The sequence below is a fragment of the Panthera leo genome, chromosome F3 (genome assembly GCF_018350215.1).
Source record: "Panthera leo isolate Ple1 chromosome F3, P.leo_Ple1_pat1.1, whole genome shotgun sequence".
Classification (NCBI taxonomy): Eukaryota; Metazoa; Chordata; class Mammalia; order Carnivora; family Felidae; genus Panthera; species Panthera leo.
The window spans coordinates 64,384,540-64,412,219 of NC_056696.1; the positions used below are offsets into that span (position 1 = coordinate 64,384,540).

Genomic DNA, 27,680 nt, shown 5'->3' on the forward strand with positions numbered 1-27,680 from the left:
GCGGGGCGGGGTGCGAGAGCACCCTGCCCCACAAACTCGGCGTCTGTGATGGGCCAGCTGGGCGGGCAGGAGCAGCGGATGACCCACCGTCTGGAGGAGTTTGGCACGGTGGCTCTGTGTTGTCCTGTCTGTCCCCTGGCGACACCCTGTCGGGGCCACAGGAGAAAACTGCACAAGAGCCTGGTTTGGGGGTGGGGCTCCGGGGGACCCCATGTCCTCTCAGAAGAGAATGCCATCCGGAGGGAGAGGGGGGACAGGCACGGATTCCTGCACGATGACACCAAGTAAGGGCTGGCGGGGGAGGGGAGAGAGAGAGAGGATCCCAGGCACTGCTGACGCAGGTGGCCTCTCCAGGCTCACGGTGGGGGGGAGGGTGGGGGGCGACTAAGGAGGAGGGGGGAGCAGTCGGGCGGCGGGAGAGTGGGGGGAGTCAATTCAAGTAAAAGCAAAAGGGAGCGGGAGGAGGCAGGGCGGCAGGAGGCGAGAGCCAAGCTCTCCCCGACCCGCGGGAGCCCTGGCGTCACCCCTGCCGCTGCTCAGTCACACCGACGTCTCAGATTGCAGCCTCATGACAAACTTGTGCGACTTGGGATCCACAAACTCCTCGGAGAGTTTGAAGAACGGGACCTTCTTGGTGCTCACCACCAGGCTGAAGTCATGGCGCTTCAAGAGGAAAACGATGCCGTCCTTGAGCCCGCTGGTCACAGGCTCCTCGCTCACCAGTGTCCACTGTTTGGCCAGCCAGCGCTCCTTGTGGTACTGGATGGTGGGTCCGGCCGCCAGGTACCGCTCCAGGAAGGCCTGAGGAGGGGCGGGGGGCTGCGTGGTCACCTCTCCCCCCCTCCCCCCGCCGCCACCCTCGACGTTCCCCGGCTCGCTCTGCTTCCACGCGCTCTAGAACGTTCGAGCGGAAAGGCGCCGAGCTCATCTGCTCTGGACCCTGGTTCTAAGCACAGGGCAGCAGGAGCCCACAGAGGTGACGGGGACACCGCAGGGTCAGGACCGGCGTCCCCGCGCTTTCCCTGCACGGGGCTAGGACCGTGAGGCCTCCTCATTCTTCCTGCCCCTGCATCCAGCTCTCGTGGACGCGGTCACCCTGTTCACCAAGGGTGGCTGGGGACGCCACTCTAGGAGGCTGACGATAAAGCCGAGGGAGGGTCATGGCTCGAAAAGAGCACAGCTGGAGGTCACGGGGTGAAGGGGGGATGTCGGGTGCTGCCACCTCGGAGACGGGAATCAGGCCACAGCCTATTCCCCAGGAGAAACTGTCCCTTCTCCTCACCAGCTGGGAACGAGGCGGGAGGGGCAGGGCCAGGGGTAAGAGAAGAGACCTGGGGGGGTGGGGGCTGGGATGTGGTGAGAGCACAGGGGCGAGGCAGGCTGCTGTCGGTGGGGGGGGGGAGGACCCGGGGGCGGGGGGGGCGGGCAGGGGGACGGTGGGGGGCCTACCTTGGGTGTCATGTCGTGCGTGATGCAGAACTCCAGGTGCTGGAGAATGCTCTCCATGCTGTGGTACGGCTGCTGCTTGGTGGTCCGTAGATACTTCTGCATGGCACGGGCCATGGAGGCGAAGATGGCCTGGGCAGCCTCCCGGGGGTCCATCACCTCCCTGGGGTTCTTCTGCTCCTCCTCCTGCAGCCGCTTAATGTGAGTGAAGGCCTCCTCCACCGCCACCACAAGCCTGGGGGACAGGGGGAGCCTGGACCAACCGCCCCTCCCCCTCCCTCAGCCCCCACCCCCCTGCTCCAGCCGCCTGGGCGAGGCTGTGCCCCTCCCCGCCACCAGAAGCACCACAAACCCACCTGGAGCCAAGGGCTGGGCTCAGGGGGGCCGTGTGCGTGTGTGCGTTGGGGGGGGGGGTGTGCATGTGCACAGATGCGGGGCGGGGGTGGGGGCAGGAAACAGCTGTAGAGCTCAGTGAGCCTGGCGCGGGGACCCCAGCGTCCAACCCAGACACAGCCAAGAACCGTACTCTGGGACAGGGTGGCACGTGCCTTCCTGATGCCTTCCTCCACGAGACCCCCAAGTCACCCTTCCCCGGGTGCCAAACCAGCAGAACGCAACTACATCCAGAGAACAGCCTTCTACTCAAGCACGGGCAACGTCAACATCTGTCTGGGGGGCGGGCACACAAGCAACATGACAGCAAAATGCCAGAGGTGAACACACAGGGCCCCAGGGACCGGGACACCTGCTGGGCGTCAGACAACTCACATGTTCAGACAGTACTACTCAGCCGTCAAAACAGGATAAAAAAAAAGGAAGGCCTATAACCTAGATGCCGGTTAGGGGCGGGGAGTCATCTGTGAACCACTAGGCAGCGACACGAGGGACACAGAGACAACGTGGGCGAGTCTCGAGGAGGGAGTTAAGGGGGAAGCACGAAAAAGAAGTCAATTTTCGTTAAAAGCACACAACGTCCGGAAAGCCAGGACCCCAGGAACTTCAAGGAGCGGGCAGGGGCGTACTCGGGACTAAGTAAACACGTGGAACATGTCCCGCTTCGGCCTCTCTGGTTATTCACGCGCTTGCTCCGAGGGTCTCTCAGTAAAGCTCCTTTTGAAAACCAAGGGAGAAGTCTTTTACTGGTTACAACCAAGGTAACAGGGGAGGGAGACATCGGCCACGGGCCAAGAACCGCATTGGCAACACAGGAGATCCAAAAGCCTGGTTGGGGCAAAAGGTGAAGGGGGGGGGGGTGCCACCTCTGGGTTCCTTCCCACCAGGACCATTTCTGAGACAGCTGGAGACACGCCGAATGGCAGACAAATGGGGTTGCTGATCTCCCATCGACGGCAGGGACACCAGCCTCATGTCAGAACAGGTAAGGGATAACTTCCTCCCTTGAAGCCTGGAGACCGTGTGGGAGGAGGGGCCGAGGGTCAAATCCTGGGGCCCTCTGCTATTTGAGGCCCCCTGGAAATCCCACCAGACCACGGTGGGACCTGGCAGCAGCGAAGACCTTTCAGGTATGACAAGTTTACATTACAGCGTGAACAGGAAAAAGAGAGGACAGTACCTAAGAACGTACCAAGATACGGGACCCTGCGTGGCTCAGTCAGTTAAGCGTCTGACTCTTGGTTTTGGCTCAGGTCGTGATCTCACGGATCGCGGGTTCGAGCCCCACGTCAGACTCTGTGCTAGCAGTGAGGAGCTTGCTTGGGATTCTCCCTCTCCCTCTCTCTGCCCCTCCCCTGCTTGCTCTCACTCTCTCTCTCCCTCTCTCTCTCTCTCTCAAAATAAACAAAGTTAAAAAAGATGTAGCAAGATCTGTACTAGAACCTCATCTGTTGCAGGTAAAAAGGCACCAACAGCCGAGCAGGCCTACGAGATCCACGGGGAGGAGGTCCGATCCAGCCTCCGTCCCTGCTGCTGCAGGCAAGGCTCACCTCGTTTACTGGGCCTTACTTACTCCCCTGTGGCAGGGAGAATTCACAGGTGGCCCGTTCGTTCACCCTACCAGATTCCCATCGTCCCGGCTACTCTCTCTGCTGTCTCCGTACATTCTGCAGACGTAATTAAAGTGTCGAGTCAGCTGTCCTGGTCGTTATAAACGAGGAGGTGACCCTGGCCAGCCCGCTCTCACTGCATGAGACCCTTCAAAGCGCAGTGTTCTCCAGGCGGTACAGAACTCGGGGAGACCCGTTGTGGCCGGAAAAAGCAAACCGCAGCACCGCGGCTGCCGCCGAGGCCAGATGACAAGGGACTGATTCCACCGTGACCGAGGAGCTTGGAAGAGGACCCCGGCTCAGACGGGAGTCGTCTTGATTTCAGCCTGTGACACTGAGCGCGGGGCCCAGCTAAGCCGTGCCTGACGGCTGTGTCTGACCCCCGCGACCGTGAGCTGAGAAGCGTGTGCTGTGGGACAGCGCTCAGCTTACGGGAACTCGTTAGGAACCCAGCGCACCCCGTCGCGATTGCTCACGCGTTCCCCGCAGCCGCAGAACGCCCTGGCCTGGCTCTGCCCGGCCTGTTCACACCCGGCAGGCCCCGGGGCAGCCTGTCCTGGCCCAGGGACCCACCTGGCCCTCCGCTTGCGCACCCTCCGCTCGTGCTCTGCCTCCTCGTAGTAGTATTCATTGTGACTGTTGTCCCGCCGCCGGGCGGCCGCCGCGATCACAGCCCGCGACTGCCCTGTGGAGTTGTTGGTGCTGTTTTCTGCACGGGAGCGGGAGAGACAGGGATGGTCGCGTCACAGCACGCTCGCTCCCCAGCCCGGGAAGTCAGGGCGCAGCCACCTGACCGGTCCAGAGGCTGTGCCCGCCCGCTGCGATGCCTCCCGTTCCCGACCCTCCTGGCCACGACTGGGAGAGGTCCCCCCCGGAAAGCGACAGAGAGGGCCCTGGAGGGCACGGGTCCTGCACACGTGCCTCCTGGTGCCGGAGGACCTGGAGGTCAGAGAGCTGAGGGCTCGGGGCCAGGGCTGGTGAGCAGACGCAGAGAAGTCAGATTGGGGGGGACACACCACGGCATAAAGGGACAGCAAGTAGCATCAGCAGCTAACACCAGCCACCTGGAGCCAAGGGAAATGACAGAACAAAGGGGCTGGGGAAGCGGGGAAGAGTCTGAGAAGGAAACGGGGAGCAGGCGGGAGGGCAGGGGAGCAGGGCCGCTCACCCTCTCCGAGGGAATACACCTTGAAGCCAGACACTTTCTTGGCCAGGACGGACTTGGGCAGGTTGAGGAGGGCAGGGTTGTAGACGGGGAAGTCATGGTAATACTTCTCCAGGATCCACACGGCCACACGCTGGATGCTGTGGGGGAGAGGGCGGGGGGAGGGGGGGGAGGGAGAAGGGACAGACAAGGGGTGCCGGGGGGAGGGAGACATCAGGGCAGGTTGGCAGGGTGGGAAAGGACACAGGACAGGGACAGGCTGCTTCCAGGAAGCCTGGCTCAGGGCCTGAGGTCTACTTACCAGGCTCCCAAGCCTTCCCCAGGGCTGGGCCCGCTAGTCCCCTGCGGTGCTGAAGCCCAGGGGAGAGAGGGCATTGGGCCTGGGTCTCCAGCAAACGGTCACCTCACCCCCTCCAAGTCCCCCAAGATTCCCTACGGGACCAGGAAGTGCCCCTGATATTCTGTAAGGCCTGGGGCAGGGTGGGGGCGGGCAGAGGAACTCTCGCGGCACCTTCCCTCCGGGGGTCCCTCCTCTGGCCAGCTCATCTCCGTGACCACCCACTCAAGAGCTCACAGAGGCGGCGCCTCCAGGGAGGGCTCCAAAAGCGATCCCCCAAGCCCCGTCCGTGCCCCACGCCTTTCTGCCCCTCGGTCCAGCCCTCTGTGAGGTCCCTCCCTGATGACCAAACGTTCCTCTGCTGTCTCCCCGCTCCCGACTCCCAGCCCCTCCCGCCCCAGGACCCTGTCGGAAACCTACCGCAGGCAGAGCCCTCGGCCCGCCGGCCGGCCCCACCTCCCCACCTGCTCCCCCCTCGGCCTCCCCCCACCCCCGGCCCGTCGCCGCACCTGAGGTGGCCCACGTTGTAGAAGCGGCTGGCGCCGTCGGTGGAGCGCACGACCTTGAGCGTGAACTGGGGCTGCAGCTGGCGCAGCTCCAGCAGGACCACCGCCAGGTAGTGCACGAAGAGCAGGGCGTCCACCAGCGACACGGCGAACTGCACCACGCCCTGGTAGCTGCGCTCGCGGGCGTCCAGGATGCGCACCCCGTAGAAGAGCCAGTAGGAGACGACGAGCAGGAAGACCAGCACCATGAGCAGCGCGCGCAGCACGAACACGCGCGGCAGCGAGGCCTTGGGCCGGCGGAGGAAGAGCGCCCAGCTGCCCAGCAGCAGGATGAGCAGCTTGAAGGCCACGGAGATGAAGAGGCCCTCGCAGGCCGTCCCGCACGGCTCCAGCTCCTCCCGCCACAGCAGCGGGGGCAGCAGCAGGAAAGCCAGCGGCGTGAGGAAAGAGAGCAGCGCCAGCGTGGCCCCCGCCGCCACGCCCAGGTGCCGGGAGCAGTCCAGCGGGACGCTGTCCTCCATGTCCTTGGCGATGCGCGTGAGGTCATCGTGGGAGATGCTGTGCTCTGAGGTGCCCGTCACTACAGTGGTCGTCTCCCCCCAGTTGTCATCCTACGGCAGGACGAGGGGGGAGGGGGGAGGGGGGAGGGGGGAGGGGGAGGAGAAGCGGGAAGGGAGGGGGGAGGGGAGGCGAGAGGGGGTGGGGGAAGGAAGGGGGAGGGGGGAAGGGGGAGGGGAGGGGAAGAGAAGCGGGAGGGGAGAGGTGGGGGAAGGGAGGGGGAGGAGGAAGGGAGAAGGGGGAGGGGAGGGGAAGCAGGAAGGGAGGGGAGAGGGGAGGAGGAGGGGCAGGAGAAGGGAAGGGAGGGGGAGGAGCAAGGGAGAAGGGAGGGGAAGGAGGAGGGAGGAAGGGAGAAGGGGAGGGGGAAGGGAGGGGGAGGGAGGAAGGGAGAAGGGGAGGGGAAGGGAGGGGAGGGGAGAGGTGGGGGAAGGGAGAGAGGAGGGGGAAAGGAGAAGGGGGAGGGGAGGGGAGGGGAAGAGGGGAGGGGGAGGAGGAAGGGAGAAGAAGGAGGGGGAGGAGAAGCAGGAAGGGAGAGGGGACGGGGAGGGGTGGGGGAAGGGAGGGGGAGGAGGAAGGGAGAAGGGGAGGGGGAAGGGAGGGGAGGGGGAGGAAAGGAGAAGGGAGGGAGGGGGGAGGGGTGGGAGAAAGGAAGGGGGAGGGGAGAGGGGGACAGCAGAGCAAGAGAGAGGAGAGAGGGCAGTCAGCCCATATGCAACCACCAAAGTATTTAGTGAGCTCCACTGTGTGCCCAGGCTTGGCCTCCTCGGGGCTGGCCCATCTGAGGCTGGGCCCTCCTTGCACACATTAGGGAGCCTGGGAAAGAACACCAATGCCCAGATCCCGCCCAGGAGGACGTCAACCCTCTCTTAAAAAACAGATGATTTTAACGTTCATCCAAAATTGAGAATCACTGAACTAAACAGTCCCTAAGGCCTGTTTACTGAAAACAGGGCCTGGGGACCAGCAGTGTAGACATCTCCCGGGAGCTTCTCAGAACTGCAGAGTCTCAGGCCCCACCCCGCATGGACTAAACCAGAATCTGCATTTTGACAAGCCCCCCGTGAATCCCTGGAACATGAAATGTTAGTGTGAACTGAGGCAGCCAGCAGACTGAGTGAGCAGGGTCCGCGTGCAGGAGCAGAGCGGGGGCAGCCCGTGGGGTCTGGACAGGCCAGGCTGACCACTGAGAGCCTATCCTCCCGACATCGAGAGCCACTCAAGGTGACTGATTCAGGGAGTGACCCGAAACAAGCAGTGCGGTGAAGGGCAGAGGACGCAGGGAGCGGGGAGGAAGGCAGGTGATCGGTGCATGGCATGGGAGATGGGCAGACTCAGGGCCACTCTGGGTCTCGGGTCTGCCCCGCTAGCCCTGCCATCTGAATGCCCACAGCACAGTGGCCGCCTGTTCCTGGAGGCAAGGGGGTAGACAGGCCAAGGTCCCCAAGTGTCCTGAGTCTGGTCCACTGGAGCTATCTCTGCAGACGCTGGCCACCCTCCCACAGAAGGGCCCCAAGACCACCAGTGGCCATCAGCGCCCACACCCTTCACTCCTAGATGGCCCGGGGATACGGAGTCACAGGGCTTAGACACGGGACGGGGAGTGTAGGAGATGCCCGGCAGGGTCAGCGATCAGGGGGTTGACGAATCTCCTCTCCCAAGGACAGAGGAGCCTGATCTGATGGTACAAAGTGGGTGTACCGACCCCTTTCAACTCAAGGGCTACTCCTCACCCTAGGCTGACCTCCAGACACACTGCCTGCCCTCTCCCCCACCGCGGCTGAGCTGACCGTGTCTCGCGGTCCCTTCGAGAACTCAGGGCGCCAGGTCTCAGGGAGAAGACGGGATTGGGAGAGAGGGAGGGGGGCTATTTCCCCCAGGTACTCATCTGCTCCCAAGACCCAGGAAGTCCCCGTGTCCCCGTGAAAGCTTGTGAGGGAAGAGGAGCTGGGAGTCTCCAGCCAGAGATGGTCCCGGGGAAGGAAGAGCGGGAGGTGCCTTCAGAGTCACCCCAAATCCTGCCCCTGCCCTAATCCAGCACGGAGGTCTGCCTGCTGGCCTTCCTACTAGGTGAGCACAGAGGGCCACAGAGCTTAGAGCAGGAGCAACCTGCTCACCCCGCCCCGAGTGACCAGCGTCCTTCCGGCGGCCCCCCTTCTCACCTCCCCTTTCTCCACCGACTCCTCCCACACCTGCTTCCAGCTCCAGACCCAGACGGTGCAGTTCTGCAGCCTGACACCAGAGGGCGCGGCAGAGCCCCTGCCTGAGGCTCCAGGAAAACTCAGGGCTGCCCACGCCCCCCGCCCCCCCCCCCCCCGCCCCAGGCCGCACCCACCGCCCCCTCCTGCCCCAGGTTCCCAGCCCATCTGACCGGCGGGCCTCAGCTCAGAGGAACCAGGCAACTCCCATTGGACAGCCCAGGTCACCCTAGCTCTCTGAGAAAAGGAGGAAGGGGCTGCGGCTTCCAAAGGGATCTCTACTAAATTCCCTCACTTCTACTGAAACAGGTCCTCCTTTGGGACCCCAAGCACAGGACGTAGGGCCACTGCCCGAAGAGACCAGGGTTCCAGGCCCTTTCCCCTCTGACGGACCTCCAGGTTCATGGATCGGCCTGAAAACACCTGGCCTGGCCCCCACGCCCCCCGATGCTCACCCGCTCATCCCCTCGCGTGGACTCGTTGTCCAGCAGGGGCTCCCCTGGGGCCTGGATCGTCACCGACTTGTCGCCGCGGCTCCCATCTCGGCTCTTAGAGCGGTGTCGGTCCCGGCGGTCCCTGCAGCAGGCGGCCGGGGGCACAGGTCAGAGGGGGGACCTGGGTCGTCTTCTCAGCAACCACTACCCCACCACCACCCCTGTGCACGGCCACCTCTCCCCTCACCCCCCTGACCCTCCGCCACCCGTGTCGCCCCCACGTCTGCCCACCTGTGCTTGCGGGAGCTGCGGGAGTGGCCCGACTTGTAGGAATAGCCCGAGTACTGGGACTCAGTGTCCATGGCGTCCGAACGCCGGGCCTTGTAGCGCTCCAGGGCCACAGGCTGGGGCCTTCTGGGGGGCCCCACAGCCACCTCCTTCAGCACCGGCTTCTTCAGGCCAAGGGGCACCTTCAGGAAATCAACCGTCACCCTGAGGGACTCTATTTTGCTGGACGGGTGGGCTTGTCTCAGAGAAAATCAAGCGACGCGCCTGAGAAGAGGAAGCCGTCGGTCAGGAGAAGCGGCAGCTCCCGTGGGCTCAGGGCAGAGAGGTGACCAGCCCCGAAGAGCGGCTGCCGCAGGAAGCTGTACTGGCCCAGCCGCTGCCCCGGACCAGTCCGCCCCGGTTCCCGCTCCGTCCAGTGGGCCCGGTTCCTCCTGCCCTGCCTCCCAGAAAGCGCACCCCGAGGCTGTGCCAGCGGCTCGGGGCGCAGGGCGGACGGGCAGCAGAGGCCGCAAGGAATGACCCAGCCCGGGACCCCCCGGAGCGGAGAACCAGGGCAACCCTCTCCTTGTTCTCGGCCAGGAAAGCCGTGGCTCAGAGACGGCAGGTTCTGGCCAGGCGGACGGGCTGGACCGACGGAGACCGCACAGAGCACAAAGCAGCTGGCCTCTGTCCAGGCCTCTCTTTCCCCCTCATCTTCCCCCCACTCGTGACTTCTGAAAGGGCCCACGGGGGGAGGGGCTGCTCACAGCCGTTTCTCTTGTGCCAATCTAGCCAGAGCCTACGTCAAACCTACCCGGAGTTACAGGCCGGGTCAGGCTGGCTGCTCCACGGAGTGTGTGTGTGTGTGTGTGTGTGTGTGTGTTCATGCACACCAGGGGAGCGGGGTGAGGGATGGAAACTATGATAACGTGGGCGGGGGGAGCAGGGAGGAGAAGACCGCGGAAATCGTTCTCCGAAGGCCCGAAGTGCTGAAATGGGCCATGCGCTGGGGAGCCTTCCTGGCTGTGCGTGTCCCCAGGGGCAGCGTGTGTATTCAGTCCGTTCACCTTCTACCTCTGCAGAGAATGAGCTCTTCTTCCTCCCCGCTTCCCGACCCTCAGCCGCATCCTGCTGGGCCCTCAGAGCCCACCCACCACCAACTAACAGCCAACCTGGCATCTTGCCCTCGGGCCCACCTCCACCAACGCACGCGCGCGTCTCCCAGCCTCCCTTGCCGGGCCATCAGCCCGCTCTCGGGCACCTCTGTGCACCATGCACCCTGTGAGGCCCCGGGGAGTGGCGGGGGGGGGGAGGGGGAGGACAGCGGGGGACCCGACCCCGGGTCTCCAGGCTGGCGGGGCACAGGCACGCTGAACAAGTAAACTGGAGTATGAATGGCTAACTGCAGGAGTGATGGCAGGAACAGGGCGGAAAACCAGGAGAGGCAGCGCCGGGGGCTGCGACTTTGCACTGAGCGGTTCTAGAAAGTCTCTCTGAGAAAACGACGCCTGAGCCTGAGGGAGAACAGCACCTAGCCAGGCAGAGAGGTGACAAAGGCAGGAAACCGCCTGGGGAGACGGAGGGCAGCAAGGAGCTTGGTGGATTCCAGGAACCAGAAAAGGCCAGGGCAGCGGGAGCCCACGAAGATGATGGCTGGAGGCGGCCAGGGGCCAGGTGCAGAGCTCGTGTTTCCCCCAAGCACAAGGACGACGACCACAGGAAGCCCGCGAAGGATTTTAGCTGTGCAGGCGGGGACTGGGGGAGGGGCGAGCAGACGCGGGAACACAAGGAAGGAAGCTACTAAGGTCGCCGGAGGCAGCGAGCGGCCCTGGAGGAGGTGACAAACAGCCGGTGCGAGACGCGGTGGTGGTAGGATCAACAGGGCCCGCTGAGGTCTGGCTGAGGGGAGGGGAGCGCCCGGGATCCCTGGCCTGAGCAAGAGAGGAAGGCAGGGGAGGAGGCAAGTCTGGGGAGGGAGGCAGTGAGCTCCATTCCCAGCGGGCTAAGGTCACGGCCAGGAGACAGGTCAGGTGAGCAGCAGGGTTTCAGAGGAGCCAGACTCAGGAGAGTCTGAGCTGGAGGTGAGCGAGGTCACGGGCATGGATAGGGTCACCTGGGGACAGGAATAAATAAGAGGGTTCCTGGGGATCCCAGTAGGGAAGAGCAGGCAAAGGGGCAGACAAGGCAAGGCCAGAGGGGGAGGACAGCCAGAGGAGGAGGGAGGCCAGAGGAGGAGGGAGGCCAGGGGTGGGGGAGGCCAGAAGAGCTGGCTCTTGTGTTTGGAGGCAGAAATAAAACCGACTGGGTCACCTGGTACCCAAAACTCAATTATGAGGGGAACTGAAAGGGGTTTGCTTCTGTGTAGTTGCTAACTTTTCCCCAACTAAACTCAACTATCGACAACTAGAGAGTAGGAAAGACGGCTGAGACATATTTCTGTCCACCACCGTCCGGTGCGCACACGGCCAAGAACTGACGCCCACCCCGTGGATGGACCTGCCCCTCTGACTCTCGGGGTCCTGTCGTGACTGCAGGGCGGTGACGTCAATACTACGTCCATTCCTTCCGCCGCCGCCAGCTCTCGAGAGGCACCGCCGTGGCCTGGCGATGTTTGTCAACAGCCCCACGTCAAGGCCAGTGTGGGACGGAGATACACCGAGGGGACACAGCCATGACACGTGAACCCAACCCTAACCCGCTCGAAATACCTTTGCCGTGAACAGGGCCCCCATCCAGCACCCTGTCTGCAAATCACACGTCGCCCCCCTCCACCCCGGCTCCTGAGGACCCTTCTACTGGTTTAGGTCTCGACACAGTCTCCCAACACCTCACACGCATCTCTCTGGCTGGGCGCCGCCCTAATCTAGTCCCCACCAGGAGGTTCGAGAGAGCAAGTGGGCTGCAGGGGGGGGGCAGACGTAAAGGGGGTCAGAACTGCCCTTGATGGGGTCTAGACAGAGGCACCGGAACCAGGACTCTCCACCTCCTCAGCCTCAAGCACAAAAAGAGCCCGGAATTTGCATCAAGGCTCTGCATTCAAAACCTGACTCTCCCACCAACCAGCTCTGTGACCACAGGCAAGTTACTTCACTTCTCTGTGCTTTGCAGCCTGGTAGGCTCATCGGTAAAATAGGAAAGTAACGACACGACACGTACTCGATGAGGCTGCTGTGAGGACCCCGGGGGGTGAAAGAAGCGCTTTTATAAACTGCTCAGCTTGTAATTAGTTAAGGAATTAATATGCTGTGGCTCCAGGGTCGCCCATACTCCAATCCCCAGACACTTCCTCTGCGATTTAGGGAAGAGGTGGTATAAATAAATCCTGCTGTTTGTACTACTAAATAAAGAAGTCACACGCACACACACACACAGTCCTGACCAGAACCACTTCAAACACACTCAGGAGGGAAGCTGATGCCATTGTGTTTCCCCTATAGATAAATTTCAAACCAGAGAAGGGTGCCAGCCCCTCCCAACCCTTTGTTCGGAGCTGCTCGGCCTGGAGCCCCACCTTCCTCCCAGTGTCAACCCCCCCCTTCACCCACCGCTTATTCAAGACCCAGCGTAAACCCTGCTTTACCCACCCCTTCCAACCCAACTCAAGGTGCCCCAAATGTTAGGTGCCTCCCCCACCAAACAGAGGGACTAAAATGAACCCAGTTTCTGAGCCCCTTGCCTGCTGACCCCTCAAGGTGCCAGGAAGCTAACCCGAATCTGGAGAGGCTGGGGGCGAGGGGGATGGGAAGCAAGCGAAGACAAGGGCAGAAGTTCCCCCTTGTTTAATCAGCTCAGGAATCAGGGGTCTAGAGGGTCTCCAGGGTGGGCGGCGTTCCCAGGGAAGGGGGTGGGGGGAGGGGAGCCCTGGATCAGACCAACAAGTGGAAATGGCAGAGGTGGACCGTGAGGGCCCTGGTTTGCACGTGGGAGGCCGTGGAAGGGGATGTGTCCCCATGCGTTCACCTTGCCCCCACCCCCAAGGGGCGCGAGCACGCGCACACGCACACGCGCGCGCACACACACACACACACACACACTCAGTCCCCTGCTCAAACCAACCATGGATTATCTGGGGTTAAAAGGAGGCCAGAGAGAGAGAGGGAGGGAAGAGTGACTGTCACAAAAACAAGACCCTTCTCCCCCCAAAAGGCCTTTCAGAAATAAAATTAATGGAATGTGTCTCAGTACCATCCCAAGGGGATTGGGGGGAGGGGTGGGGGGGAATGTGGGGGCTTTTGTCCCGGCTGCCCAGCTTCTCCCACATTGATCGCCATGGCAACCAAAGCCCCCTGTTGCCTAGGTGATGGCAGCCGGGTCCTGGAACCCGTACCCAGCATCCAAAGCGAGGGAGGTTGTGAAGGTAGGGGGGGGTGGGGGGGGCTAGGGGCAGAGGGGGAGAGAATGGGGTTTCTCCTCTGGCAGCCCCAGCTTTTGTCTGAGTTCTGGGATCAGGTTTCTTCAGGAAACAATCGGAGGCCTCTGGAAAAAATACAGTCAGAACCTGGCAACAGGCAAGGGAACAAGGCCTTGCGGGTGCAGGGGGGCGGTTACAGGGGGGGAGGCTGGTGTTGACCAAAATGCACACTGAGACTGGACCCTTCCCTTTGCCCCACTCGGAGGAGCAGCCCAGGTGGACAAGGCACCGGACAGAGAACGGGCCTCTGTGGGCAGGTGCTGAGGACCGACGGGCAGCCAGCAGGTGGCTAAGATCAGTGCCTCCTTTGCCGGCTCTCTGGACCAGGGCCACCCGGCCCCCCAGTCCCAGCTCCTTCGGGCCTGGGATGGGGAAAAGAGGCAGGGCAGAGGTGAGGGTGGGGCCGGAGGAAGGCACTCTGGGAGCTGCAGTGACTCAGCCAGAAAAGAAAAGGTGGGGAGGGGACAGGACCCAAACATGTGCCTAGAAAGGCCACCCGTTCTTCCTCGGGTCTCTGGAAGACAGGGCTGCAGGCCAGCTGTGCAGCAGAAGGCACTTGGGCTGGATCATCCCGCGGCGGGGGAAGTGGATGGGAAGACAAGATGCCAAGAGCTTGCCTCTGGCTGCCACGACAGAGCTGTGACCGGCCCACTCGTTGAACACACAGCCTTCCTCTTCTCAGCCCAGGACGAGGGAAGGCCGGTCCTGTCTGGACGCAAGAGGTCGGGCACCATCTCGTCTTCAGACCCTTGTAGGACAAGACGTCTACAGACACTGGCCCATTAATGGTCTGTGATTCCTACTCGAGAGCCTGGATCTCACTGCACCTGCCTTCCACCTCCCCAATCAACCCAGACAGGTGTGGCCACGTGAGCGCCCCCCGCCCAGGGTCCCCGGCTTCCCCACCACAGTCCAAGGGTATGAATGTGCATTCCGCTCACGGTGCGGCTGGCCACCTCCCGGGAGGCACCAGGTGTCCCACCCCCCACCCCCTCCAGCCCAGTATCCAAAGAACTAGGTAACTAGCCGGAAAGACAGAGCAGGCTGCCACCTCATCATCAGACTGCTGGGAGGCAGGGCGGACACCCAAAGTCACAACCATCGTTCAGACTGGAGGCCTTTTCTTTCTGCCACGATAGTCTCCATCCAGGCCCTGATGGTCACCAGTGGGGGCGGGAGGCGTCCATGAGAGCAAATGCAGACACCTCACCTGGTACCCGCGGAGGACCGGAAGGTGCCAGAACCTCTGACTGTGCCCACACGATCCCTAAGCTCCCTTTCCCCTCCCCCTCCAGGAGGAAAGCACACACTGATCTCACAGTTTCGTGAGATCGAGCCCCGAGCCCTGTGTCGGGCTCTGTGCTGACAGCGCAGGGCCTGCTTGGGATTCTCTCTCTCTCTCTCTCTCTCTCTCTGCCCCTCCCCTACTCATTCTCTCTCCCTCCCTCCCTCATTCTCTCTCAAAATAAATAAATTGGAAGAAGGAAGGAAGGAAAGAAAGAAAGAAAGAAAGAAAGAAAGAAAGAAAAAAGAAAGAAAGAAAAGAAAGAGAAAGAGAGAAAGAAAGAAGAGAAGGAAAAGAAAAATGAGAAAAGAAAAAAAAGAGAAAGGAGAAAAGAACTTACTAATGCTTTAGCTTTGAGGCGTTTGCCTCTCAGAGAGAGACGGGGTTCCTCTAGGAAAGTCCCAGTCCTTGGGGTAGCCAGGATGGGGACAAGTGGCACAGATCCCTGCCCCAGCCTCTCTTCTCACCAGTGACAGGGGACGACTAGACAGGCCCGGGCCAAGACAGTGGAGACCAGAGCCCCTTCCCCTCCAAGGGGTGGTTTCTGCCGCACCCCTCCCCCAGCAACTGAGGCTCTGACGCTCCCTCGCTCGCTCCCTCCCTTCCCTCATCGGTCCCATCCGGCCTTAGGCCCTGGACAAGCCGTCCATCCCAGAGGCCACGCTGCGTTTCCCCACCACAAAGAGAACTAGGGCACACAGAGCAGGCCAGAACCAGCCCCAGGCCCTAGACCAAAAATGGGATGGAGAGTCGCCCCCACCCTCACTCCTGTGCCCTGAAAAAGGCCCCAGTGTCCTTGGGTGAGGCCAAAGCCAGCTGGATCTCAAGGGGCCCGAGGGAGAGGAAAGGGCCGGTTTGGGGAGCCCGGGAGCCCCCGCCCTGCTTACCGGGCACTCTCCCAGGACAGCCCCAGACAGGAACTCACCATCCCGAGAGCCCCGGGGCAGGGGCCGGGGCAGGGTCCTTCCCCTCACTAGGCTGGGAAGCAGGGACGGCTGTGCTTGGGCCGCCCAGGCGAGGATGTTTCCAGAGCAGCTGCTCACCCCCAGACCCCAGAGCAAGGAGCGCCCCCACGCCGGGCTCCCAGCCAGGATACCTGAGCTTGCGTTCTAGCTAGAAGGGAGCTGGGGGAGCCAGGGCCAAGCCCTTCTCCTCCACCTCCTCAACTGCCTCCATCTAAGAGGGGGCGATGCGGGTACCCTCTGATAGCCACAGACACCCTGAGACACACACTCACGCACAGACACCCACACTCCTATCCCCCTCTGAAACCTGGACCGGCTCCCGCCTGCCCCACCCAGCTCCACCCGCCCCAGCCAGGCAGGTTCTGTAGAGACCTGCTCGCTTTCTCTCTGGCACCCCCACCCCACCCCCCGCAGCTCGCCAAGTGTCTCCCCCAACACACCGTACCCCAGTGCACACACATGCACCCACACCACAGCTCCTCAGTCCCCGGCCACCCCAGACCCATTCGCAGCCAGTGGAGAAGGGAACACTGGGCAGGGGGGAGGGTATACGGCAGAAGGGGTGAGTAATCTCTTTGGCATCTGTCCCAGATGGGGGCCGGAGGGGAGACAGGATGCTAGGCTGGTGAGAGGGTCACCACGGCTTCGAGATGCCTCGATGTTTAATTTGCACCAGTGGGCAGGCCCCACAATTACCACCCACTCTGAGCTCCTTCCTCCGTCGGCTGGGGCACAGGGCTGGCCCCTACCTGCCCACCAGGTGAGCTGCGGGAGAGCCAAGGAGGAAAGCAGGCACCGAGTTGTCCTCAGGGACAGGAGAAGGGGGACCCTGGGGGGCGAGCAGGCAGGCTGCGTGGACCCGCGGGTCAGTTCCCGCCTACCCCGTGCCCCCCCCCCCCCGCCCTCCAGGAAAACAAAAATGCCTCCCCCTTCACGGCCTACTGTCCTAGGCAGGCCCCAAGTGACCCTGCCTCCGGGAGACCTTCTGAGCCTGTACACCGGCCCCTGCCAAGGAGGAGGAGGTGGAAAGCAGCCGCTTGGGGAGGGAGCGACCTTGGGCTCACGTGTGGTAGGGGAGCTGGGAGGTGGGGACACGGGCAGCAGGGTGGGCCTAAGGGTGCCTGCGGCAGGCTTGGGTCTCCCTAGCCTGGAAACCTTCTCGTGCTTTGGGGGGCGGGGCCGGAACTGGCAGTGACCCAGCTCTCACGCAGGAGAACCGGAGACCGGGCCAGCTGAAAGGCCCACGTACCTACCGACCCCCACCATCGTGCCACTCTCAGCACCTGAGGTTTTCACTCTTCTAAGGGGTCCCAGCAGCCTCCAGCCCCTACATCTCCCACCCCCACTCCTGGAGGAAAGCCAGGGACAAAACAAGTGTCCCTGTTCACACTTGGTTGTTTTTTAAGTTCCTGCGTTCACACCTGGGGCTCAGCACCTGTTCTCCTCCAACCCCCACCTCCCCTAAGAAGCCAGAGGCCCCTCCCCAGCCTCGCACACAAACACTGCACTCTCTCTGGGGAGAGTGGGGGGTCCAGGGATGTTGTGGGGGGGTTGCTGGAAAACTCTGCAGACAATGAGGGCCAGGCCCCTCCCAATCACAAACAAGACCCCATGGGCTGGAGTGGCCGGACCCCCAACACCCGCTCCTCCCCTCCCCCGGAGGAAGAGGCCAGCCGCTGGAGAGGTTCTGCCCAGGCCCTAGCCCTGCCCCAGGCTGGGGACAATCAGGTCCTCCTCCCAGGAGACCCATTCCTCCAGGGGACTCCACCCAGCCCCACCCTCCGAGGTAGACCTCTCTACTCAGGCTGACCTGGAGACTCCCTGTGCGCCCTTCAGGAGATAGGGGAATTATTCAAGTTCAAGACCAAAGGTGATGAGCAAATCCGATTCAACTGGAAGGAAGCAGGGGAAGGCGGAGGGAGCATTTTGGAAAATGGAGGGGCAATGCGGGCAGGTGGGCCAGGCACAGCCTCTGGGGAGCTATGCTATCCAAGGTGAGCTGCTTCCCTTCTCTAAACCTCAGTTTTCGTGCCTGTAAAATGGAGTAATGGTGCCTACTTCTGGTTAAGAGTTTTCAACAAAATAACATGTACAGAGTATCATGGAGTCGGGGACGTAAAAGATGCTCAATAAAACGTTACCTCCTCCCTCTTTGTCCTTTAGAGGCTGCACATCCAGTCGTCCTACTTCCTGTTCCCATGACCTCATTGTGAGAAGACCCCACCCAGCCCCTCTGGCTACAGCGCCGGCCCCAGACCCCCAGATGATGACCCCGCCCTAATTTCCACCACAGCCTGGGGCAGCCAGAACCCCTCTCCCCATTCTCTTGCCTCTTTCCTGGGCTGGGCTGGGGTGGGGTGGGGTGGGGTCTCGGATCCCCCTATCCCTCCCTACCCATCCCTCCTTCCACACCTACTAAGGCAGGGCCTGGGCTCCAACGCCAGGGCGCTGTGTGTGCAGTGGCAGGGGGACCCCAAGCCTGCCGCCCCGCCCCAGCCCCCAGCTTCTCCCCACTCACCGCCCCACCCCGATTACCAGGGGATCCTGGGCTCTGCCGATTCCAAGCCTGCTTCTCCCAAACCCGTTCCCAGCTGTCATGTCTGTAATTACCAGCCTCGCCGGGGGCATCAGACCAGCACAGCAACACCTCATTTCCAGAGGGCCCCACCAGACGAGGCCTCTGCCTCCTACTCTGTACCAAGCAGTGTGGAGGCAGGGATGGAAAGATTTTCCCTGACCCACCTCGTTTCCCTCCAGATCACAAGAGGGCTGCCCGGGGAGATCGCCAGGAGGCAGAATAAAGAACGGAAGGCTGCTGCTGGGGGTGGGGTCTGAGCTGGGAGTCTCTCCCGGGCTTCTCCCTCGCCTGGCTACCAAAACCTCCCCACAAACAAGGTTACCAACCCGGAGAGGGGGAGAGAAGAATTTTCAGGTCACTTCGGAGAGAGGGGAAGTTGACGCCCCAGTAACGTTGAAAGGGGTACCCACAGGGATGAGGGCAGCTACGGGAGGGAACTGCCCAGGAGAGAGGAGGAAAGAGCGAGTTAAATGAAGTCCCATCCTCCACCCAGACCAAGAGGCAAGAGTAGCCCAGCCTCCCTCCTCCTTATCACCTCCATCCCCACCAACCTCACAGGACCTCCTTTTACAGGCAGGGAAACTGAGGACAAATCCCCACCCATACTTCAAGATCCAACAGCCCCACGCTGCACACAGCTCAGCAACACCCCCGATCCTTCTGGCCCGCTCAGCCCGAACCTGCAGAGGCTCCTCAGTCCCCTCCCTGTCTGCCTAGCTCAGAGTCTGAATCCTGCAAAGGTCCGTCCACACAGTGGAATAGGGTTCAGCCATGAAAAAGAGGGTGAAATTCTGGCACCCGCTACGACGTGGAGGAACCTCGAGAAGCTTGTGCCGAGTGCAGAAAGACAGACACAAAAAGGTCCTACGTTGTGTAAAATTTCATTTACGTGAAATATCCAGAATGGGTAAACCCACAGAAACAGAATAGAGACTGGTGGCTGCCAGGGGCGGGGGATGGGGTAGGGAAAAGGTTCTCACAGGCCACGGTTGCACAACATTGTGAAGGCACTAAACGCCAATGCTCACTTTAAAACGGTAATTTTAGGGGCGCCTGGGTGGCTCAGTGGGTTAACTGTCCAACTCTTGATCTCAGCTCGGGTCATGATCTCACGGTTCGTGGGTTCGAACTCCACGTCGGGCTCTGTGCTGACAGCTTCCGAGCTGGAACCTGCTTCAGATTCTGTATCTCCCTCTCTCTCTGCCCCTCCCCTGCTGGTGCTCTGTCTCAAAAATAAATAAACGGAAAAAAAAAAATATTTTCAAGGGTAATTTTAGGGGCGCCTGGGTGGCTCGGTGGGCTAAGTGTCCCACTCTTGATCTCGGCTCACGTCATGATGTCAAGGTTTGTGGGATCGAGCCCCAATTCGGGCTCTGCACGGCCGGCATGGAGCCCGCTTGGAATTCTCGCTCTCCCTCTCGCTCTCTGCCCCTCCCCCACTTGGGTGCGCACACTTTCTCTCTCGAAGTAAATAAATACACTTAAAAAAAAAAAAAAAAACGTTGAAAATGGTAATTTTACGGGATGTGAATTTCACCTCAGTTTCAAAACCCCGGCCAGCCCAGGGCACCTCTCCTCCGGTGCCTTTCCTGACACCCACCCCAGGGCCGAGCACTCCTGCTCCAGGCCCCCGTTGGCCTCCTAAACACACCTCCACACAGCACGCACCGGGCTACGGTGAACCGACGTGTTCCGGCACGTCTCCCCTGCGAAAGGCCGCCTCATCCCCTCTCCCCTGTGCTCAGACAGCGCCTGGCAGCCAGCAGGGTCTGCCAGAGGAGAACCAAAGCCTCGCTCTCCTCCCCAACCCACAACTGCCTCCCACGACCCCCTCCGTCAGAACCCGAACCACTCGGCTAACATGTACTGAGTGCTCCCTCTGGGCCGGGCACCATGCGAAGGGCTCGCGCTGCATTACTTCACCCGGTCCTCATAAACCGAAGAGACAGGGCGTATTATTAACTCCACTTTACGGGCGAGGCTTCAAAAAGTTCTCTCTTCTGTCTGAGGCCTCAGAACTAGGAGGCGGCGTAACTAGGACGTTAAGAGCAAGCCGCAACCCGAGGAAGGAGGCCACTGGGCGAACCTGGGGTTCCTCGAGGAAGGTCCCATCTGGGGTTGGAGGACACCGTCTGAAGACACCCAAGAGGCTAAAGAATGCGGTTCAAGAACTTGCCCCACGTCACCCCACTGTGAAATACTAATTCCAACCAGTGCTGTCGGGTGTGGGGAGCCGTTGGGGGCAGACTAGGCAAGGACTGGAGTCCCTACAACCCCAAGGACACGAGGGGAGTCCCGGAGCTCCTCTCTCTTCCCCCCCAAAGCTCCTGGTAGCCAAGTACACGCCCCCCCCCTCTAACCGGAAGGGCCTCTTGGCAACCAGATGAACAGATAAAAATCTGTCCTGCCCTAGGTCCAGGAAAGGGGGCCCTTCCTTAGACTCTGAAGGAGCAGAGGGGGCACGTGAGAGAGGCCTGTCCTGGACGAATCAGACAGAAGCGACACAATGGGGCAGGAGGAGCCGATGTGGCCACTGGTTCCAGACTGGAAGTACGGCCCGAGATGGCATCGTCCATTCTCTGACCACAGTGCCTCCTCCTTGGAAGAGCGGGCCAGGAGGCGTGCACGGAGCCAGAGCCCCCCCTACCCCCCATCCTAGATTCACGTGCCTCACTCACCCTGGGAGCCCTGCCCGTCAGACAGGTGTCGGGCTTGAAGCCCTCACGCATCAGGCCTTTCACACTCTGCCCCCAGCCCTAGTCCCAACGTGTCCTAACTCCCACCACCCTCATCCCAGAGTCCTCGGAAAGCGAGGGAGCCCTGGGGACTAAAGACGGAACATCCCGGTTGCACATGCCCCCTAGGGACTCAAGCACTCCGATTCCAATTCCTCGGCGACCCTGAGAAACGTGTGCAGTCGAAACCTCAGCCCCTAAAAGCGGGTGTCTCGCCCTAAGCCCTGGCGGCAAGAGGAACGTGTCTGGGAGGGACATGGGAGGAAGAAGCGTGCGTCCTCAAGAGGAGAAGAAGGCCAGCCCCTTCCCTTCACCCCGAAAGAGAAAGGACAAGGGAGAGGACGGGCAAAGGAGGCAGCTGCTGCTTCTGTGGGGAGGGACACAGCCCCTTCCCCGACAGGGGTGACCTCCCGCCAAACACCAGGACAGCCTGCCAGGGGCGCCCACCCTTTCCCCCACACGCGGACATTCAAGCTCTCACTGGCTCAGCCCCGATTCCTCACCCTCAGCCCCAGCCCCGGCCCCAGCCCACAGCTCCACCCTAACCACGCTCCTCACCAGGGAAAAGGGAATCTACTGGATACGTACACGGCGGCGCGCGCGCGCACACCTGCAGAAACTCCTGAAAATGCACCCCCCTCCCCTGCCCACCAGCCTCCCCAGAGCTCCCATGCCACCGTCTCAACCCCAGGGACGGGGACCTGGGCTGTTCCACACCAGTCTCATCCCTCCAGCAGGCTGCGTCCTCTTGCCTCCACCCCAGACCGAAATCGTGACTCCTCAGGAGCTGGAGAATCCTGGAGGCAGGGCAGTTAGTGCACTCCGAAGTCAAAGACCCCAAGGCAGCTTTCCCGGGAGAACCTTGGCCTGAGGGGGCTGAGCCTGGGCGGGGAAAGCCAAGAATGTGGCCTCTCCACACACTGGAACCCAAGCTAGGATGGGGAGGGAGGAAGTCCCTCTTATTTTCCTCCCCGCCTCCTCCAGGGCCTCAAGATTCCTGTAGGACCACAACCAGAACCTCTCTTCTCTGTTCCCCACAACACACACCCTTTTCTAGAACCCCCCCCCCCACCCAAGCGGGCACCTCGTAAGGTGGCCCACTCACTCCCACTTGTAGGTCTCAGATACTTAAGGCGCCACCTTTGAATCCAGGGAGAGCCAACCAAGAAGCTTCGGAATCGTCCACACAGCCATCCCTTTGGGCTTTCTGCCAGGAAAATGTGCCTGCAGAGGCAAGAGGTAGTACCCCCAACACACACTCAGGAGCACACACACCGCCTAAGGCGGGTCCACACGCTGGTACTTAACCATCAACACAGGTTACACCCAAGAGAACAGATTCCCTCACCCCCTTTCTGGCACACAGGTGCACACACACCTACCCAGCCAGGTATGCCCCATTCAGCTCTTACACACCCACCCTCCTCAGTACCTACACCCTTCTTTCCCAGAAACCCGTCCGCAGTTCACACACACAGACACACAGCCCTTCCCCGGAGTGTACACATAAATGCATATCCAAACACACGGCAGATACGTGGTCAGCCGCTCCCTGGGTGCACACACAGCCGCTGAAAAACCCCTACACCTCCAAACCCAGGGGCCCACCTGCAGGAACACGTAGCACATCACGGCGCGCGCGCGCGCGCACACACGCGCGCGCACACACACACACACACACACACACACACACACACACACAAAGAATCACGCACACTGATCCTCCACCAATGCTTTAAAACTCACTAATGCAGGGCCCCCAGCCCCCCAAACGGGTAAGTATGAGTGGGGAGAGGGATGCCGGCGCCTGTCCCTGGGCCCCCACCCACGGTGCCCGGGTACCCTGCCCGCCAGCCCCGTCCTCAGCAGCACACACACCCCCCTCCACTCTCCTCGGCCGGTCCCCAGACTCCACATTACACCCGGAATGCATACCTGCCCCGTCCCTCCCCACACTCCTGAGGTGTGTCTGCACCCCTAAACACCCCCGCCTTCCGATACCTCCGGGCTCCTGTGTCTCGCACTGCCTCTCCCCCCACCTCCAGCACACACTCCCGGTCTCCGGCTTCAACCGGCTCCCCCCCCCCCCCCCCCCGGGATCATTAAGGCCCCCGCCGGAGCCCCGGGCCCAGGAAAGTCCCTGGCTCTCCAGGCCCGGGCTCCGCCCCCTCCCCACGAGCCCCTGGCCCTCCGCAAAGTTGGGGGGGGGCACTACGCCTTGCAGTGGGGGAAACGGACCGGAAGGGGGGTGCCCCGCGCCCCCCCTTCCCCCACAAGCCATCCCGCCCGCCCGGGGGCCGGGCACCCTCTGGCCCCCCGCACGATTGTCCTCCTCTCCCGTCTCTCGTCCTCCTTTCTTTTTCTGGCAAACTTTGCCCGCGCCCCCGCGGCCCGGCACTCACCGCCGCCGCGAAGTGCCGGTGGGCTCGGCCCGGCGCCTTTGTATCCGCAGCGCTCCGGGTCGCGGCGAACTCCGCGCTCGCGGACGGGCAGCGCGGGCGAGGGCGGCGCGGAGGGGGCTCCGGTGCCGGCCACCCCCTCTGCGTCCCACACCGCTGCCTGTCCCCCTCGGGGCCCCGGGGGCAGGGGCCGGGGGATGGGGGCGCTCAGGCTCCCATGGCGGGGGCCAGGAGCACGGAACCGGGGGCCGGGGATCGCACCGGAGCCGGCGGCGGAGCGGGGAGGGGACGGGCAGGGGAGCGGGCGGGGGGCGGGGGCGGGGGGCGCGCGCTCCCGGGCGCCGCCTCCCGGCTGTTCCCGCCGCCGCGCCCCTCCCGCCGCCGCGCCCATTGTCTGCGGCCCGGCTCTTCCCGGAGCCGCCGCTCCCCGGCCGGCCGGCCGCCCGGGACGCGCGGGGCCCTCCCGACCCCGGGAGGAGGCCGCGCGGCCCTGCGACCCCGGCCGCGAGCGCTGACCCGGGAGGCCTCGATCCGCGGCCGGGGCCCAGCCCGCAGCCCCTCCCTCCTGGGGCGCCTCTCCCCGACCCGAGGGTCGGAGACCGAGTCCCCAGACCTCCGGGGATGGAGGTGTGCATTCTTGCGGGCCACGGACCCGGCTACGCGGAGTCCGGTCTGGGAAATGGAAAGATCGATTTCCTCTCCCCCCGCACTCCCCTCCCCTCCACGAGGGCTGCGAGAAGGGAGAGTCATTTCTGATGTTAATTAGTGGCGGGAGACGGTCCCCGCTTCCCGTGCATACGGGGATTTCCCTGACACCCGCACCACCGCATCCCCCTCGCTACCAAAAATAATTTAATTACTCTGGGTTCTAGCTGCGAGCGGCAACCGCCCCGTCAGTATGGGACGCTCCCTCATTAACACTTTTTCCCTCCCCTCCTGGTTTGAGCGCTGGGATTAATTACAAAGGGAACCGTGCCCTGGGGGAGCAAGGGCGGGGGAGGCGCAGGCCCTGGGAGCTTGGAGGAAGGGGAGAGGGGGCCCTCCTCCCAGGAAAACTCCAAAGGCCTATCAGGTCCCCAACCCCAGTCAGGCGGGCCCTTGGCTTCAGATACCTCGGAGTCGGGGTACTCTACAGGGATTCTAGGGTATCACAAAATACCCCACATAATTGGGGCATTTCTGCTTCGGAGCACTCCACAGAACCAGTTAGGGTTCATGAAGTGGGGCAGTTGCTCTGAACCCCACCAAGAGTCTCCCCCATCATAAACGTGGGAAGTCCTTCCCTTTGGAGCGAGCGAAACCTTGAAGTATTATTATATTATCCTATTGCTGTGCAAACCAGCACTTACCTAGGATCACAATACTTCAAAAGCATGGTCACACCTCCACGGGCAGGTCCTGGCCTTCTCACCATCTCAACATCTTCCAGCGTTCAGGCCCGATACCTTCTCGCCCAACCCTGTGATTCAGAAGCCCAAAGGGAAGGACATTCCCAGCCTCCGTGCCTCACTTATTTGGGGAGTTTTGCTCCTCCCTGATGAAATGTTTTCTCTGAGACCTAAGCTCGTCCCTTACAATTGTCCATTCTAACCTAACCAGCCACGAGGACAAGAGCCGTCTTCATCCGCATTGGGACCATTGAAAGATGGAAAACCTTAAGCAGCAGTTCCCTTCTCCTCTGCCCAAACCCTTGCCTCTCCTCATCCCCCCCACCCATCCACATCCTGCGTGAGCAAGTGACTCAGTACTGAGACTACATGAAATACGCAGAATCATGACTTCCGGTACCCAAGTCCCTGAGTGGGGCCAGGTACTCCTTAGCGTGGTGCCTGTCATGGGCAGTATTTGAGGGACAAGTGGCAGGAAAGCTAGGAAGGGGAAAGGGAGGTAGAGCAGGCTTAGGCGTCCCCAGGCCTGCCCAGAGCACACCCCCAGGGCTAGGCTAGGCGGCCAGTGTATAACTTGACCCAGTGATGGGGCTCCCGCAGCTGCCCTGCTAGCTCACTGTCCAGCAGGTTAGCGCAAGGTATGTTCACATGATGCTAGCCTGTTTCACAAGCTTCAGAAGGGCCCGAAGAATCAGAAACAGGGCTTCTGACCCTGGAATTACAGATAATTCTGTAGACTGGCCCCGCCTAAAGCCAAAACCAAAGACGTCAACAGATAAGGCTTCAGGATTAACAGATGTCAGGCATCAACCTGGAATAAACTCAGTCTCTCCTTTTTCTTCTCTAAAGGTGAAATTGGGGCTTTCGGTTCTGCCTCTGCAACAAAAGCACGGGCTTACAGAGGAGACGTCCAACATTCACTCTAACCGGTGCGAAGTGTCCCGTGCAGCCATTCTCTGGACTGCCCTCCATGGTCACCCCTAGAATGGACGCCCATCTGGTTTTCATACATCCTGAACTCACAGAGGGAAGAAATGGGCGCTCCAAAGAGGAGGCCCGCGTATCCTAGGGCCCAAGGGACCTAGCCCAATTCCTTTTTAATTTTTGATTTTTTTAAAGCTTATTTATTTTTGAGAGACAGGGCATGAGCGGAGTGGGGGGGGGGTGGGGAGAGAGAGAGAGGCACACACAGAATCCAAAGCAGCCCGACGTGGGGCTCACACCCACGAACCCTGAGATCATGACCTGAGCTGAAGTCAGATGCTTCATTGAACCGAGCCACCCCTTAGCCTTAGCCTAATTCTTTAGGAGACAAGACGACACTGAAGTGACATCCAGCTGGGATTTTCCCAAGGGGCCCAACCCTCAGTGACAGAGGGAAGGCAGGAGCCTGAAGGAGTGGAACAGATTGCACAGCTCCTAGCTTTGAGGACACGGGCAAGTTTCTTCATTTCTTCGAGGCTCAATTCCTGTGTCTATAGAATGGGACTAATAAGGGTAACAGCAGGAACCCCTCCACATACCCATCATGCCCCAGTCAATTCCCAGCCCAACTCCCCCTCTTTGTTATGTACCTCAGAAGATTCCTAGTGCTTTCTGGAATCTGGCTCAAGGAGGGGGCTCTGCGCCAAAAGCCAGGGCCCTCAGTAAAAGTTCTTTCATTTCCCCACCGCCTCGAGGGCCTGAGGCAGCAGGAATGGAACAGGCTGACCAGAGGCCACTCAGGAGCCCTGGTCCTGGTCCTCCTCCACCGAGGATGCAAAAGGTTCATAAAGTAGCAATGGACACTCTCTAAGGGAAAATGTCCCAGCTGAGAGAGAGGGCCTGCTTCTGGTACAGATGAAACTGTTCCCGGAAGTCAGGCCCAGAGCCCGGCCACCAACATCAGGCGTTCCGCTCTGGCGAAAAGTTGGGCCTTTTCGCGGCACCACTGTTGAGAAAGGGGTCTCCTCTATACCTTGCTTAAACCCAGAAGCTTCGCAGCTAGTGGGATGGCCATCAAAGCCCTTCTGTGGGAGTGAGGAACAGTTTCTCCAACCCCGGGTACAGGTGGCCCCAGTAATGCCCACATCCCAGCCAGACCTACTATCATGGTACATCCCTGCTGATACAACTGGGAACGGTTCTATCTCCCAGGATAATCAGAGCTCCTTCAGCAGCACCCACGTTCCTGGAAAGGCTACCCTCCATGCTTGCAGAAGTATTTCCAGACCCAGTCTCTACCGTGAAACAAGTGACTTTTTTTTTTTTTTTCCACTTTCAGTGAGAAAGGGAACAAAATAGCAAAACTCCTCCGCTGGTTAAGAATTTTGTGCTGCCACAGGGTTGTTGTGAGGTGTCTCTGTCTTCACGGAGCTCCCGATCTCTTTGAGAAGCAAAACCGAGCCTCATTCGTTTTGCCGTGAATGGCACGTAAAAGTCACTACATCGGTGTTACTTCCCTTTCCCTCTAATTCCCTTCTCTATCCCTAGTCCTCACCTGTCCCAACCCTTTGCCATCCCCTGTCATCCAACCTGTATCAAGCATGAGCTTCCTCAAATCCCATCCCGCTATCACCAATCTACAAGGTTACCTACAATTAAACCCGTGGTTCTCAACCTTGACTGCAGATTTTAATCACCTGGGAAGCTCTGAAAACATACGAATGCCCAGGACCCATCCCAGAGTAATTAAACCAGAAACTTCCGAGGCGCACCCAGCCATCGGCATTTTTTTTTTAAGTTACCTCTGCGATTCTAATGTGAGAACCGCTAAGTCAGACTCTTTCTGATTCCCTTCCTTCTTCCTCGGCAGAATAAATGCCCCACCTCCCTTGCCAAGGACTACTTCCTCCAGGTTCGCCTTAGATGCTGTCCTTTCCTACGTCCATCTGTCTCTCCTGCGTCTGACTTAGGCCTCCTGGCTCATCCATGCCCAGCTGGCAGAACTAAGTAAAAATAGGCACCTCCCCTCTGTAAGGCTCCCTTTGCTGCAACCCTCCTTCTCTCCTCCTTCTCATTCCACCCTC

At 61.1% G+C, this 27,680-nt stretch overlaps 1 protein-coding gene and 1 long non-coding RNA gene across 3 annotated transcripts; one reads left to right on the top strand and one right to left on the bottom strand.

The window, feature by feature from the left end:
- Positions 1 to 383: 383 nt before the first annotated feature.
- On the bottom strand, positions 384 to 23,438 carry VANGL2 (VANGL planar cell polarity protein 2). Its single transcript, XM_042925987.1, has 8 exons — positions 23,288 to 23,438; positions 8,936 to 9,196; positions 8,666 to 8,786; positions 5,461 to 6,068; positions 4,618 to 4,754; positions 4,023 to 4,158; positions 1,450 to 1,681; positions 384 to 801 (listed from the first exon to the last, which is right to left on the bottom strand). Exons 2-8 carry the CDS (start codon positions 9,004 to 9,006, stop codon positions 541 to 543), a joined length of 1,566 nt encoding a protein of 521 aa, XP_042781921.1. The 5' UTR covers positions 9,007 to 9,196; positions 23,288 to 23,438; the 3' UTR covers positions 384 to 540.
- On the top strand, positions 13,332 to 19,008 carry LOC122212231. Of its 2 annotated transcripts, none has more exons than XR_006199062.1 (3): positions 13,332 to 14,181; positions 18,330 to 18,504; positions 18,724 to 19,008. It is a non-coding gene; the product is annotated as an uncharacterized LOC122212231 (long non-coding RNA). The 2 variants fall into 2 exon arrangements; XR_006199061.1 differs by having other exon boundaries at positions 18,330 to 18,467.
- Positions 23,439 to 27,680: the final 4,242 nt, after the last annotated feature.